Below are 14,742 nucleotides of genomic sequence, written 5' to 3' on the forward strand. Positions count from 1 at the left end.
GAGAGTGTGGTTGTATAATTTTAAAGAAGACATAGCCTCTTCCTCTGCTACTAAGGCTGCAAGAGTGTGGACACAGTGCCCAATGCAGAGGCCCAGCACCTCAGCTTACACGGCGGGACTTTCAGCCTGCAGGTGGTTTCCACCTAAAGCAGGCTGGAGGGCGATAGAGAATTTTCAGGGGCTCTGAGCCTCCTTCAGCTCGTGTTTTCTACAGGTTGTTCTCAGTCTCTTTGGGAGGTCATGGTACACTTTGCTAGAGGTTTGGGGTGTTGCAAATTATGAGCATAGTCCTGAGAAAAGGATATGAGCAAGTCAAGGGAATTCCAGCAAAGGGGAGAAAGGAAACCCACCTCAGGACTCAGCTCAAGAGCTCAGATGACCCAGACTGCTGGGCTGTGGAGGGGATTGTCTACAGGTGAGGAGTGGAGTGCAGGTGAGGGAGTGGAGTACAGTGGAATTTGGGTGGGGGTGGAGTGGGATACAGGTGGGGGACAAGAAGGGTACAGGCAGGGGAGTGGAGTGCAGGTAGGGAATGAAGTGGGTTGCAGGTTGGAGAGTGGGGTGGACTCCAGGTGGGGGATACAGGTGAGGAGGGCGGTGGGGTGTGCAGATGGATGGTGGGGTGGAATGCAGGTGGAGGAGGAGTTGACTGCAGGAGGGGGAATCAAGTGCAGGTGGAGTCGGTATGCCTTCTCACCTGGAGTCATGGCCCAGATCCCTCTCATCTGGCATTGGGTCCCCTGCTCTGGAGAGCCCCTAGGGCCCCCACTTCTCTGATGGTCGCCCCAGAGAGCTCAGGTGAACAACCTCATCCCTTCCCTGTCTGGCCTCTGTAATTTAACGTCAAATGGCCTCTACTTTTCTCCCCTAATCCCACTTCCATCTCCACCCCATACTTCCAGGAAATGGGTAGTTTGTGTTCAGCACCACCGTCCTGCCCCTTGTGTGTTTTTGGTGCTCAAGTTCCTTGATCAGGGAGTGAACAGGGATGATGGAAATTGAACCAGCCTGGGTGGGAAGAGCCCATCCAGCCCCTGGCCCCTCGGCAGTGATGCCTGCTCTGTGAGCCCCTGTGCTCATGTACCAGACAGGAATAACTGCACCCACCTGGGCACACATAAACTGCTGGGCTCGCTGCCTCGCTTGCAGTAGATAATCAATGTCAATTACTGTGATTGTATCACATTATCAGCATCACTGTTACTGAATGAATCCTCCGAGCTCAGTGACTCAGTGTATTGAGTCTGCATTTAAAATCCAGTCATCAGACTGTAAGCATGGGACCTTTATTTAAAGTGAAATGTTCAAGGAAGCCCCTTGTGTGAAGTGGACCCACCAAAACACACAAGGCCAGGGTGGGTGGAGCTGCATCTCTCCTAGCCCCCCCTAAGATGCTCTCTGCAAACCTTCAGAGCTCCAAAGAGCACCTCCAAAATCTTGCCAAATGAAGCTTCCAGAACCTGATCTTGGTTTACACTGGGTCTCTTGTAGCCATCCTTCCATCTGCCACCTCCTTCAGCCATTTCATCCAAAGGGGGGCCAGCATCTCAGCCTGCCATCTCAGGAGATAGGTCATTTCTTCCAGCTTACTCCCTGCCCTCCCACAGTCAGGTCAGATCCAGTTCATGAGACTTTCCCCATTCTGCATGTCCTGGGATTTTGTGTATGTGTCCATGAGGGCATCAGGTCCTTGAGAAATCACACGTTGCTCATCTTTCTTTCACTAGCAGTACCTGCTGGGTGCTTTGTGTGTAGGAGAGGCTCAGTCCATAATTTATTGGATGAACAAATGTGGAAGCACACTCAGTTGCTTAACTGGAAAGCTAAAGACCTCCAGTCTACACTTAAGAGCAGATTTTCATGCCCCATAACTAACTGGAAAAAGTGCGTCAAGCACCATTAGCCCCAGTTCTTGTATCTCCTTTGTAGTGCTCCTTTCCAAGATGAGATTTCTTTCCAAGAGTGTCGACCAACAGGGTCCCATGGGAAAGGAGCCTGTGGACAGGTACTGAACCTGGTGATATTGAATGAATGTAGTCTAATTATGAAAACTTTTGGAGACGTATGTCTTAGTTTGCCAGAACTGCTTTGACAAATGCCACAAACAGGTTGCTTTAAACAAAAAAGTTTCTTGACTCACGGTTTGGAGGCCAAAAGTCCAACTGCAAAGTTTCAGAGTACCTTGTTTTCTCCAGAGTCAATAGTGTTCTAGTGGTAGCTTTCCTCTAATCCTTGGGGTGCCTTGATTTGTAGATCCTTCTCTGCCTCCTCCACATGTCAGTCTCTCTCTCCTTTGGTTCTATTTCCATGTCCAATTTCCTTGGCTTATAAGGACTTCAGCCATATTGGATTAAGACCCAACTGCATTCAGTTTGGGCACACTTTAATAACATCTTCAAAGATCCTATTTACAAATGGGCTCACACCCACAGACTTGAATGTATCTTTGTGGATGGCATGATTCAATCCCCAACACTGGATAAGACAGAACATCTGTTGGAACAAGAACTTCCAAGTAGGATGCCAAGGTCCTCTGAGGTCATGCAAGTTTCAGAAGCTGTTCTCCACCCCTGCCTCCTCACCCAAATTCAGAAGGATACATCCTTATGAAGGCTTTCTGTAGAGACTAAGGGCTGGGCAGAGATCACACAAAGTTTTTCTCTTTGGAAGTTCCCTTTGCAAAATAATCACCTAATGGGCATCAGATATCAGGTCACCAAGAGAAAGAAAGAGACAAGGGTGCATTCTGTTTTTTAGGGAAGAACCTAAGAAGGGAAGAACAAATCCATTTGTTTATTCAAAACTGTTGTCTGAGTCTTTCTGTGTGCCAGGTTCTTGGCTGAGCTCTGGGACCTGAGATGAAACCTTGACCCCCTGCCCTCAAAGGTCTCATAGTTCCATCAGATCTTTAGCTTCAAGGTAATTAAAATACATCCTTTTCCAACGCCTTTAGTAACGGGATCTTCCTTACAAGACATCTCCTTGCATGTGGGAGTTGCTCCTGTATGGACAGGATAATGGTGAAGGACTCTTATGAAAGTGAGTGAGATGTCTTTCCTACCGCAAGTCATAGAGCATGAGGGGAGCGTGCTCTGGAAGGGGACCTTATGGGGTGATGGAGCTGTCCAGACAGCTGCGTGCAGAGAGGGCTTTCTGGGCAGAGACAGCAGCGTAGGCATGAGAGCCTGGCTTGTTAGGAAGCTCAGGTCGTTCAACAAGCAGCAGAAAATAGGATTTCTATCCTGCATGAGGACACAGCTCTTAATATTTGTCCTCAGGTTCCCTTTCTGTGTTCTTCTCCTGTCCTGTTTCTTCCAGGACCGTGCACATATCACAGCTTTGCAGCTTCTATCCAGTAGCAAAAGCCACTGCTCTGGATACTGCCCTGGCCCTCCCCCAACTCCCAATTCCTAGTCTCATTCCCCTTTCCTGCTTGCCCGACCCCTACTGTAGAGATGCTGCTTCCGGGCTTACAATTGAAACGTATTTAAATTACATAGAGGTTAGCACACAGCCAAATGTATGTTCAGCCTTACATTTTTATAGCCTTCAGAAAAAGGAAATATATCTTTGCAAAGGATAAAAGGCATTTGGAAGCAGAGAAGGAGAAGGAAACCCCATGGAACTCTCATCCTAGCTGTCACCACCCCCCCCACCCCCGCCCTGAGTCTGAGTGCCTCTTCCCATTGGTGGCCCATGCAGGTTTCACCTGTTTGTATCAACCTTTCATTTCCACCCTGCGACCTCCCATCCCCCTGGCCTTGCAGCTCACAGGCATCTACAGGCACGCATGCCCCCCGCATTCCTTTCCAGGTAAATGCCCATTCCCCTTTTCCTCCACAGAGAAGCCCTGTGAACTCCACTGCGCTCCCCTCGGGAAAGAGTCCCCGCTGCTGGTGGCCGACCGGGTGCTGGACGGCACGCCCTGTGGGCCCTACGAGACAGACCTCTGCGTGCATGGCCGGTGCCAGGTGACTGTCTTTCCTTATGGCCCGGGGGGGTGGGGGGGGGGGGACGGGGAGATGGGGATGGTCTGTCGAGGAGGCTTCCCTCTTCTCGGAGTGGGCTGGGGGTGGGGAAGGAGGCCTCAGGGGGCCTGTGGAATTGGGATGTTCTGGAGAAGCCTGCACCCTCCTCCCCAGCTGCCCTCTGCTCTGACCCAGCAGGGTGCCTACCTGCCACCCTGCCCTGTGTCAAGCCAACTGGGGGTCCAAGGGGCTGAAAGAATAGAAGCAACAGAATCATCTTAAAATTTTTTGAAATAGCTTTAGACCTTGCAGCAAAGAGAAAAGAGGTTGAACGCTAAGATGAGCTTGGAAGGTATATGTAAACTTATGTTTTTTGGACAAGCTATACTCTGTTTAGTTACAAAAGAGAGCATAGATCTGCGCAGATGCCTTTGCACGTGGCACCCAGGGAGGTCTGCTTTCAGTGTGTGTGCCGCCAGGACAGGGTCCCAAACCCCACCCTAATGTCGGCTGTTTGCAACCCTTTAGGATGATGGGAAATGCTGTCTTAAAAGACGAAAAGAAAAGGGAGGGAGGTTAGGAAAGAAAGAAGGAAAGGATGGAGGAAAGGGGAGAGGCAAGGGAAGAAAGGAAGAAGAAGAGAAGGGACAGAAGGGAGGGAAGAGGGACGAGGGAGGAACTCCACCCCACCTGCATTGAAATCTACCTGAGCTGAGGCCCACCTGTAGCCATGCTGTCCCCAGAATCATGTGCCTCCTGGTATCACAGAGGGGCCATGCTCCCTGTTCCTCTAGCAGGACAAGCACCTTCCCCTGATGTGAGGCAGCATCTGGGATGTTGGGTGGGAGTCATTTAGCCTTTCAGTGCCTGAAGGGACATGGTGCATGGATCAGCATGCATCAGGGCCTGGCATGGTACCGGCCACCCTTTGCCATGGAAAGGAAGCTCAGGTCTTTTTTTTCAGATTCTGGCTTTTCCTTGTCTGGCCTCCATTGACCAGCACCTGTGTGAGACTAAGAATAAACAAAGAGTCCACTTTCCCAGGCCACCGGAGGGCCGTTTGGTTTTATTGGGCAAAGAGAACTGCTTTTCAAGGGATGCATGGCTATGGAGGTACCAGGGTCTCCATCCATTCCGAACTGGAGGCCACCCCCTCACCCCCAAGCCCATCTCCCATGCTCAGTTTCAGGGATTACACAAATTGCAAGTTTCACCTTGGGGGCAGGGGTTGGATGGGAAAAGATCCTGCCTGTCTTCATTCAATTGTTATTGTACCAGAAACCAGCTCCAAGCCTCCCCCATCATCGGATGGCTCTCTGCTCCCTCAGTGTCTAGGAGAGTGGATGAGGGCATGAAAGACAGAATAAAAGAGAAGCTGGGAGACCCAGCCACAAAGATAGCATCTAGGATGGTGTCTGCAGCCAGCCAGTTCTATTCCTGCAAAGTCCTAACCAGTCCCAAGCTGGGATTTTTCCAAGGAAAGCCTGACACACTCCAGACTCCTGCCTGGTTTTGTTATCGAATGTGGCTCTGTGTGGGTGACAAGCACTTGGTGCCCAAGAGTCTAACTTGACGCCCTCTCCAGGGAAGAAACCCTCCCTGGAAATGTCCAGGGCCTCGTTCCTTGAGTGGTCTGAAGAAGCTGTTATCATTACTACTGAGATGAGGAATTGCTGACAGTTCTCCATAGACCTGCCAGCAAGCCAAGCGCAGTGTTTATCTCCTTCTTAAATTGCAGCCTTGCAGGGGCCTTCCCAAATACTGATGCTGTGTGTTGCAGCCTTTGGTAATAACTTCTCAAGTAAGAGCACGTGGGTCTTCCAGTGGAGGGCCAACCAGGCCACTCCCAGCACTGGCCAGTGTCTCCTGCAGTGCTCTCACCTACTTGGCAGCATTTCCAATCGTCCTGAAATTCCCTGGCCAGTGGGGTCCCTGATATTGGCTGGATGTAATTTTGACTTTAAGGGATCGGCGCCCATGGGCCTTTCCATGACCCTGGTTCTAACTGCAGCCTTTCCAACTAGGAAACCTTCTCTGGGCTAGATGGCAAAGCCTTCAGTCCTTCAGTCAGTGGAGAGGGATGAGATGCCACTGAGGGCGTTTGAATAGCCAGCCCTAAATCTGAGGTCTTCTGGGCATCATCAAGCAAGAGACTGCCCTGCACTTGGGTGTGATGGGAATGACACTGGCAGACATACCTTCCTGTTCCCAGATGCCCCATCCCATCACCAGACCCCCAATCTTTTGCCATACCCCTGCCACTAAATGCCATCATCAGTGCATTTACTTGTCCCTACGCTGAGCTGGGCACAATTCCTTAAGGCAGGGACACTAGAGGTGCAGAGAAAGGCACCTTTCATGAAACTCTACAAGCAGTCTCATCCTCCTTGGGAGCCCCCCATGCTGATGGGCGATACAGGCTGCCAGGTAGTGGCAGCTCAGGCTCTTCTGCGTTGATGGTTACCTCCGCCTCCAGGTAGTCCATCAGTCCTAGCAGAAACACCTCAGACCTGGCAGGTGGCAGCAGCACTTGCCTGTAAGCCCCTCACAAGGTGAAAAAGTTGCTTGAGAAGCAACTTGCAAGTTGCAACAAGTTAAAAATTCTATCTGCAATTTTCTAGCAATACCCTTTCTTCAGAGAGAGGCTACAAAGATTAACCTTTGCCTCCTTTTAAGTAGACTCTCATGAAAAAAAAATCTAGATTATTAAAGTCATATTTAGTGAAATTTTATAATCAAGATTAGGCATACTTAAATGAGATCACACAAATTAAATATAAGTACAGTATTTATTCCTAATGATAGTAATTGCCAAGATGGAATGTTCTGGATTCCTATGGTATTTGTGACTAACACGAAGAAGAGTGGTTAAAAAGAATGATAGTCACAATAGTAATAAAAAAAAATCAGGAGTCTAATGAGTTTAAAGGATCTGTATTCACTGATATAATTACATAATTGTAAAGGATGAAACATAGAACTTGGCCATATTTTATGTAAAACAGTACTTACAGAAATATTGCCATGGTTTGCTGTGACTTGCTAGCTTATTCCTCTGTTTCCTTCGGCTCTAGATTTTACTATTTTAGGGTAGGAGAGGGAATTCTGGGCAATTTTGAGGAACACTGACTCGTTGGTAGGGAATGGACAGAGGAGATAGGCCAAAATGACATTTTGAGTAAATTCCACTAAGCTCCGAATAGCAGGATGATTCAAACCAGAATGTGAAATATGGAAATGTCATTTTGTTCTGTTTCTATGCAGACCGACTTCAGTTTTACTTTGAGTCACAGATTACTTAACATGCTGAAATTAAACTTAACAGCACCTATAAAAACGAGAGAGAGTTGGGGGGAGAAACATAAACATGTATTTTTTCAGCAAGTCCGCATTAATCAGGAGCCCCACCATTAATGGTCCCTACTGTGGGTACCCAGAAGCTAAGAAATCAAGTTGGTCTCTTGTGCACATCACCTTCCCCTAGAGCTACTGACACACCATGAATAAGTTTTACCAACATGTGGCTTTGCCTGTTTGACATTGGACAGATTCAAATACATCTGAGGTCCAGATATGCTTGGCTCTTCTTTAATGCTTTATCAGCTCATGCACACTTATAACCGATGTAATCCTGTTTGAGTCCTGCTTCCTTGGGACCATAACTTGCAGGGAGGGCCTGTAAGCTGCTTCCATGCAGGGTTCCTGTCTGCTTACTCTGTTTCCCCATAGACTGACATAGAGGACATCCTTTGTATATTTAAAAAGGAGAAACAATGAGTGGATGGGTGGGTGGCTGGAGCACCCACTCTGAGGATCTGGAACCCAGTGCCCATTTTAGCAGAACCTTTTTCATTGTCCAGTACTAACTGACCACCCATTTTGTGTAAAAGGGTCTATTGGGCTGGAGGTATTCGGGAAAATTATAAGAGACCTCACCTTTATCCTCAGGTGACAAAGAAGGGGCAATGAGTATGCAGGAAATGTGCTGGGCCTGTTATGTTTGGGCCTGTATTTCCACAGCCTTCTCCCAGTCACTGTCTTTCCCCATGTCATGAACCCTAGCCAGCAACCTTAAAGTGCATCCTTATTGATGATGAACCTTTGCTGATACCAAGGCCCAAACTTCCAGAATCATTCCCTGCACCCTTTTTGTCAGATTATCCCCACTGCAGCTTCTGGTTTAAGCCACTGGACTTCTGGCCCCATGTCCATTATTCTTCTACCCCCGTGTCCATTATTCTTCTGCCTTGCTAAGCTGATCGTAAAGGATGTATAGCTCCTCCACTCCAAAAAAAAAAGCCATATTGAGAAGCAGAGGCTGCCCTTTGACCAAAGAGAGACTTCAACCAATTTCTGGGGCACAAAAGCGGATGAAAGTATTGTTAGAGGATCAAAGCAGAAGAGGCCAGAAGGAGAAAAATTGGAGAGTTGTAACTAGAAAGAAAGCCGGGCTGTCAGGCCAAATCCAGAAGCCTTTGGACTTGGGAATAGAGGGTGGAAGTGAAGAGTTGGCTGTAAACTGTGGGCAGAGTCAAAGTCTGCATGCAGCTCACTGCCCTACCCTCGGAGCCTGGGTAGGCAGTTAGTGATCACCTCAGGCAAGAAATCAGAGGACCCCTTTCTAAGGCCATGGGGTAAACTGAGGCAGTGCTCCAGCCTGGGCCTCAGTTTCCGATTTCATGGCACACCCTAGCTTTCTACACATTTGTCTGGAAACGAAGCCTACCATGTAGCAGGTCCCACCCCCAGACATGCCTTCTGTACCTTGTTCTTAAATATTAGTGGTCACCCAAAGAGCATCAGCTCTTTAAAGAAAGCCAGCAACATGGAAAGACCAAGAAAACCAAACATAAAAGCTGACCCAGAAATGAGGGCTTAGAATTCTGTATAGCTTAATGTAATGCCCAGATGTATCCCAGAGTATGTTGGGCAGATAATCAAAAGTATCAGCAAAGTGTTTTGAGGGACTGTAGAAAAAACATGGAACTATTAAACTTTACCCGGGGGAAACCCCTGATACTCTCTCAGACACTAGAGAATCCCAAGTTAATAGGCCAAGCCCTTGATCTTTAGGCCTGCTCTTATGAAACTTATTTATGTAACAGAGAAGCTAAGCACACCTATGATTATGCCTAACAGTTGCTTCTAGAGAACGTCTTTTGTTGTTTGGATGTGGCCTCTCTCTCTCTAAGCCCAATTCTTCAAATAAAATAATTTCCTTCCCCCCTACGTGGGACATGATGTCCAGAGGTATGAATCTCCCTGGCAACGTGGGACATGACTCCCAGGAATGAGCCTGGCCCTGCCACCGTGGGATCAACAATGCCATCCTGACCAAAAAGAGGAAAGAAGTGTAACAAAATAAGGTATATTGACTAAGAGAGTTCAAATAAAATCAAGATGCCATTTTGGATGCTACTCTTATGCAAGCTTTAGCTAGATATGGCCAATTACCGCAGTTTACCAAACCCCAACCAACATCGTTCCTGTTAACCATGAAGAATACCCATAGCTCTATCTGAGACCCTACAAAAGTTTCACACACTAAGTTTACTTTTCAGAAACCTAAAACCATCACGTAAGTTCTGAAACCCAGAGTTGCCAGTCTCTCTGAAAACATCAACCAATTCCATCCCTTTATCCCATATTGTCAGCACCCCTTTTCAAAATGAAAATGTTAGAATGGGCATATCCAAATATCCCTAAAGGTTGGGAGAAGAATCAAAGAAGAAGAGGAGTTATCACAGAGAAGTTAGGATTTAACAAATGAGTATGACTGCTGAGCCATCATATGTATATTCTTTTTAGTCTACAGTGTCTTAAAGTAGCTAGAAGGAAAAACCTGGAGTTGTGGAACTTTAGCCCATACCAGACTTCGAAATCTGTTCTATAACTGCTTATTACAGTGTACTTTGAAACTTATTGCTTTTTTGTATATATGTTATATTTTTACAATAAAAAATGTTAAAAAAAAAAAAAAAAACCTGACCCAGGGAAAAAATTTGAGATACTTACAGAATTCTGTAATTCTATATGCAGCCAAGCTATCACCCAAGCATGTGGACAAAGTAAAATAATTTAGAGATGTGGAAGAACTCAGAATTTTTATTTTCCATCATCTGTTCTGAGGAAATTACATGCATTTCAGCAAAACAAGAATGAAATCAAGAAAGGGGAGGATGAGCTCTACGGGAATTGGTAGAACTAACCCAAGAGTCCAATAAATCCCGGGATGATAGCTGAGCAGCTGGCCTGAAAGCATCCAATTAAGATTACACAAGAAGTCAGCAGGCTCACCCCCTGACAGGAGAAAGAGAATGAGGCAATATTGGAAGATAGCTGGCAAGCTGAATAAAGCAAGTACCTCTTCTCCCAGCCAGAAAAAACAAAGACCGTTAAAAACTGTACAAGAAAGCGCCAGTTCAAATCAGGAGAAAACTAAACTGTATCAAGTTCAGGGAAGGGTCACTGTTAGGGGTGGGGGCACAGAGAAGTGAGGCAGGGAACCCTTTTTTGGAAAACAAAATCTCTTACTCCCAATCTTGCCCAAGGGGCAGCTTGATAAGAGGGGGTTATTTTTATGCTATTTATTGAGCACATATTATGTGCTCAATTCCAAGGCAGTCAGTGCATGTATGGGGAAAGAAGGCAAGAATGCAAAGAATTAGAAGATGCAATCCTCCTTGTGCATATGGGCTGTTAGGAAGCAAAGAAAAACTAACAACCAGAGCTGAAGGCTGTGAAAAGCAGCTGAGGGGGTTCACTTTAGACATAGCCAAGAGCTCCTAGGGTAGAATTTTATTTATTCATTCTTCCATTATTTATTGAGCACTTGCCACAGCCAGAAGCTGTAGTGAGCGCTGGGCATTGGGCAGGCCTGGTCCTGACCTCATCCAACATGCAGAGCAGAAACATGCCAACAACATGGTCTTGTGCAGACCAGAAAGACGTTAATTCCAGGACTGAGACAGGTTAAGAAGAAAATAAAAGTATCACAGAGAGACGGAGGTGGTGGTTGTGGCAGAGCAGGACTGTAGGGTGATGTGGTAGCGCTCTCTGAGGAGATGGCATTTGGGAAGACCCGGGAGCCGAGTGCTCCCAGTGGAAGCAGAAACAGACCTGCCACGTTCGAGGAGCAGGGGAAGCAGAGTGGCGGGGGCTGAGGGCCAGGCATGGGGGCAGAAGAGCCAAGGGCCCAGGGCAGCCAGGGACCTGGTAGACCATGAGCAGGGGTCTGGTCTTGATTCTGAGTCACTGGAGGGTCTGAAAGAATGAAGAGTTCTTGTTCAGGGAGAATTGACCATGGGGAGCAGCAGGGGTGGAAACTGGAATACCAGTTAGGGGACTGTTAGAGCAATCAGTATAGCTGGGAAGTGGTGGGGCTTGCAGGAAAAGTATGTGGTGGGAAGCAGTGTGATTTAATATATAATTTGGAGAGGAGAAGGTAAGGCTGAAATGGTAAGGCATTGAGACAAGATTATGGAGGGTCTCAAAGTCCTGAGTGCAATTTGATTTGCTAGGCAGTGAGGGGTTACACCTGTGAGCCTTCTCTAATCTTCTCGTGGAAAGATTAATCTGGCAGCAGTGGGGAGTGGACTGGTCTGATGATAGTTGATTTCTGGAGTAATGAGAATCAAAGCTAAGGGAGTTATCAGGAGCATGAAAAAAAATAGATGCTAGAGGTTTTCAGAGGACAAAAACTACCAGGCTCAGCCACCATCTGGGTATGTCAGGAGAAGACAGAAATGGCTTGCAGGGAACGCTGCTGTCTGTCGGTTCCATGAGGGACCAGAACTAAGGAAACCAGGAGCTGCTTTGGAGAAGTTGGTCCATTGAGTTGACTGCTTTGGCTGAAAGGCAAACTGAAGTTGCCCAGGAGACACTTAGTTGTGTGAGCCTGTGAGCCTGGGTGGAGTGGAGGAAATCTTATGCTTTAAGATTTGTCTGCATAAAAAGTGTTGTTGAAGCCCAAAAGAAGGTGAAATTACCATGAAAAATCAAAGGGAATAGCTAAAGGAGAGCACTTTGGGTATTGCCTACTTTTAAGGAGTCAATGATAAGAGCAGGGAGAATGAGCAAAGAGGTCAAAAGAGGCTCACACACCCTGCATTGCTGACACCCATCCCCTCCTGGGTCTCTGTGGCATCTTTTTGCACCTCCGTCTCGGCATGGACCCAGGTGTCTCTGCCAGTTTCCACGTTGGCTTCTCCCTCTGTCTTACATCCCTTATTCCCAGTTATTCACATACTAGGTGTCTGATAACTGTGGGCTGAACAAATCAATATATGCACAGCCAAGCAACGTCAGAGGCTACAGAGAGGTCAGACAGGCTGAGGATTGAGAAGTGGCCACTAGTTGTGGAGACCCAGAGGTTGCTTGTCACCAGAGATCTTCCACTGAGTAATGTCAAGATGGAGGGGGTGAACTCCAGGCTCCACATTGCTAAGAACAGATAGTTCTTATTTCTGAGCAAAGTGGTCACACTGTCCCCTGCCCCTTGTGGAACGTGTTTCTGAGCATTAAAGCTTTTCTTAGAACATTTCAATGTTTTATGGGGCCTGCCTTTAGCAAGAAGACCTAATGCCTTCACCATCAGTTCCATACCACCTCGCATCTTTGATTAATGATGCTGTGGAGCCTGCTGTCCCCTTCACATACACCCCAATTTCGTCAGCAGAACATGCCCCAGTCAGCAGAGGCTGACCAGGGACTCTCCCAGGCCTGCTAGGAAAGTTCAAAGATGGATACAGGCGTTCCTGGTATACATGCAGAAGGAACCACCAGGGATCATAGGATCATGTAGAAAGGTTTTAGAGTTTATTGTCTGGAGCTTCCTTGGGTTTGATCTTTTGGTTCTCTTGAAGCACCAACCCTCATAAATGCAAATTTTAGAGCTCCTCTGATATTCAAAAGCAATGATTTGAATGATATCCTGTGAAATGGATAGCTTCCATTTCAAAATAAGTTCCAGTGTTTACCATAACATAAACTTGGATATGTTATTTTGCAGAATACAACATTTTCTTGCATTTTTTTAAAAAGAGATCACAAAGACATTTGAAGGCTTTTCCTTCTCTGGGTGAACTGGCTTTGGCTGTGCCTCCCAAACTTACAAAGCGTAAAGGCTGCCTCTCCTCTGCTCTAGAGATGCCTTGTGAAAAGGCTTGAGAGATCCGGAGCCCTTCTTAGATGAGAGCTCCCTCACTGTAAAATGGGGGGCTCATGCTCAGCACTGCCTGAAAGGGCTTTGAGCTCCCCAAAGTCAGTGTGGCTCCTGCTGTATGTTCTGAGACTCATGGCTGCTCTCCCCAAGATACCAGTGACCCAGCAGCCCAGAGGGAACAGGAACGATGGGAGATGGTGGCCCACCCACTACCCTGCCCCCAGGCACCTCTGACCCCGCCAGGTCCTCGGACTCTAACGTGGCTTCCCCAGACAAGGAGAAATACTAAATATTTTGTGGCAACTCTGGTATAAAGATGAGCACAATCCTGGCTGCATTGTGTTCATTTCCTTTTCTCATTTTAAAAGAAATCGAAGTTGAAAAATCAAAAGTTGGTTATTTCTAGAAACACATAAACTACCAAAGCCGACTCAAGAAGAAATAGAAAAATCTCAATAGACCTAGAAATAGAAATTGAAGTAGTAATCAATTTTCCACAAAAAAAACCCCAAGACCAGATGGCTTCACTGATCAATATCCCTTGTGAATACAGATGCAAAAATCCTCAGCAATATACCAGCAAATCAAATCCAACAGCCTATTAAAAGGATTATACACCATGACCAAGAGGGATTTATTCAAAGAATATAAGGGTGGTTCAATATAAGCAATCAATGTACACCATATCAATATACCATATCAATAAAAGGAAAACTACATATGCTCTCAAAAGATGTAGAAGAAACATATGACAAAATTCAACATCTATGTGTGATAAAACACTCAACAAACTAGGAATAGAAGAGAACTTCCTCAATCTGAATATGGGCATCTAGAAAAACCCCACAACTAAAATTACACTTTATGGAAAAAAACTAAAAGCTTTTCCTAAGATCAAGAACAAGAGAAGAATTGCCACTTTCATTCAATACCATATAGGAGGTTCTACCCAGGGCAATTAGGTAAGAAAAAGAAAGAAAAGACATCCAGGTTTACTACATCTAAGGAAGTAATAAAACGTTCTCTGCTTGCCAAAAAAAAAAAAAAAGAAAGGAAGAAATTGAAGCATTCCTGTGGGCCTCTGAAAGTCTCAGGGACCCCAGGTCCTGTGCCAGTCACACTTGGCCCTGCGGGGACATCCTATGTAACCCCCCCCAGCCCCACCCTCCAGCCCCATCTCCATCCCAGAATAACCCACTGCTCTGTCATTTAGAAAATCGGCTGTGACGGCATCATCGGGTCTGCAGCTAAAGAGGACCGGTGCGGGGTCTGCAGCGGGGATGGGGAGAGCTGCCGCGTGGTGAAGGGGGACTTCAACCACACTCGGGGCACCGGTGAGTACAGGCCTGTGGGTGGACACGCCACACCAGCGGACAGACGGGCGGACAGCAAGGGCCATATACCTTCGGCCCTTGGTCCCAGAATGCAGTGACAACGTGTTCTCCCTGCATTCCTATTTAAGGAGTTTCTGCTAAGGGGTCGTTGGCCTGGTGTCTCAGGTTGGTGATTTTTGCAAACAGAGAATGGTGTCTTTGCAGGAAGGAGGTCTTCCTTTTAAGTTCCTGGAAGCAAATAGTTCACCTGTAAAAGGAAACAGACCCTGCCCTCAGT

At 46.9% G+C, this 14,742-nt stretch overlaps 1 protein-coding gene across 2 annotated transcripts in view; it reads left to right on the forward strand.

The window, feature by feature from the left end:
- Positions 1-14,742, forward strand: part of ADAMTS17 (ADAM metallopeptidase with thrombospondin type 1 motif 17) — a 345,591-nt gene that overhangs the window by 244,711 nt on the left and 86,138 nt on the right. For both annotated transcript variants that reach the window (XM_077124036.1, XM_077124037.1), the window contains exons 14-15: positions 3,844-3,971; positions 14,345-14,465. In XM_077124036.1, coding sequence (XP_076980151.1) covers positions 3,844-3,971; positions 14,345-14,465 — 249 coding nt within the window. The remainder of the gene's footprint in view (positions 1-3,843; positions 3,972-14,344; positions 14,466-14,742) is intronic.

Source organism: Tamandua tetradactyla, chromosome 12, assembly GCF_023851605.1.
Source record: "Tamandua tetradactyla isolate mTamTet1 chromosome 12, mTamTet1.pri, whole genome shotgun sequence".
In the NCBI taxonomy this organism is placed as follows: domain Eukaryota; kingdom Metazoa; phylum Chordata; class Mammalia; order Pilosa; family Myrmecophagidae; genus Tamandua; species Tamandua tetradactyla.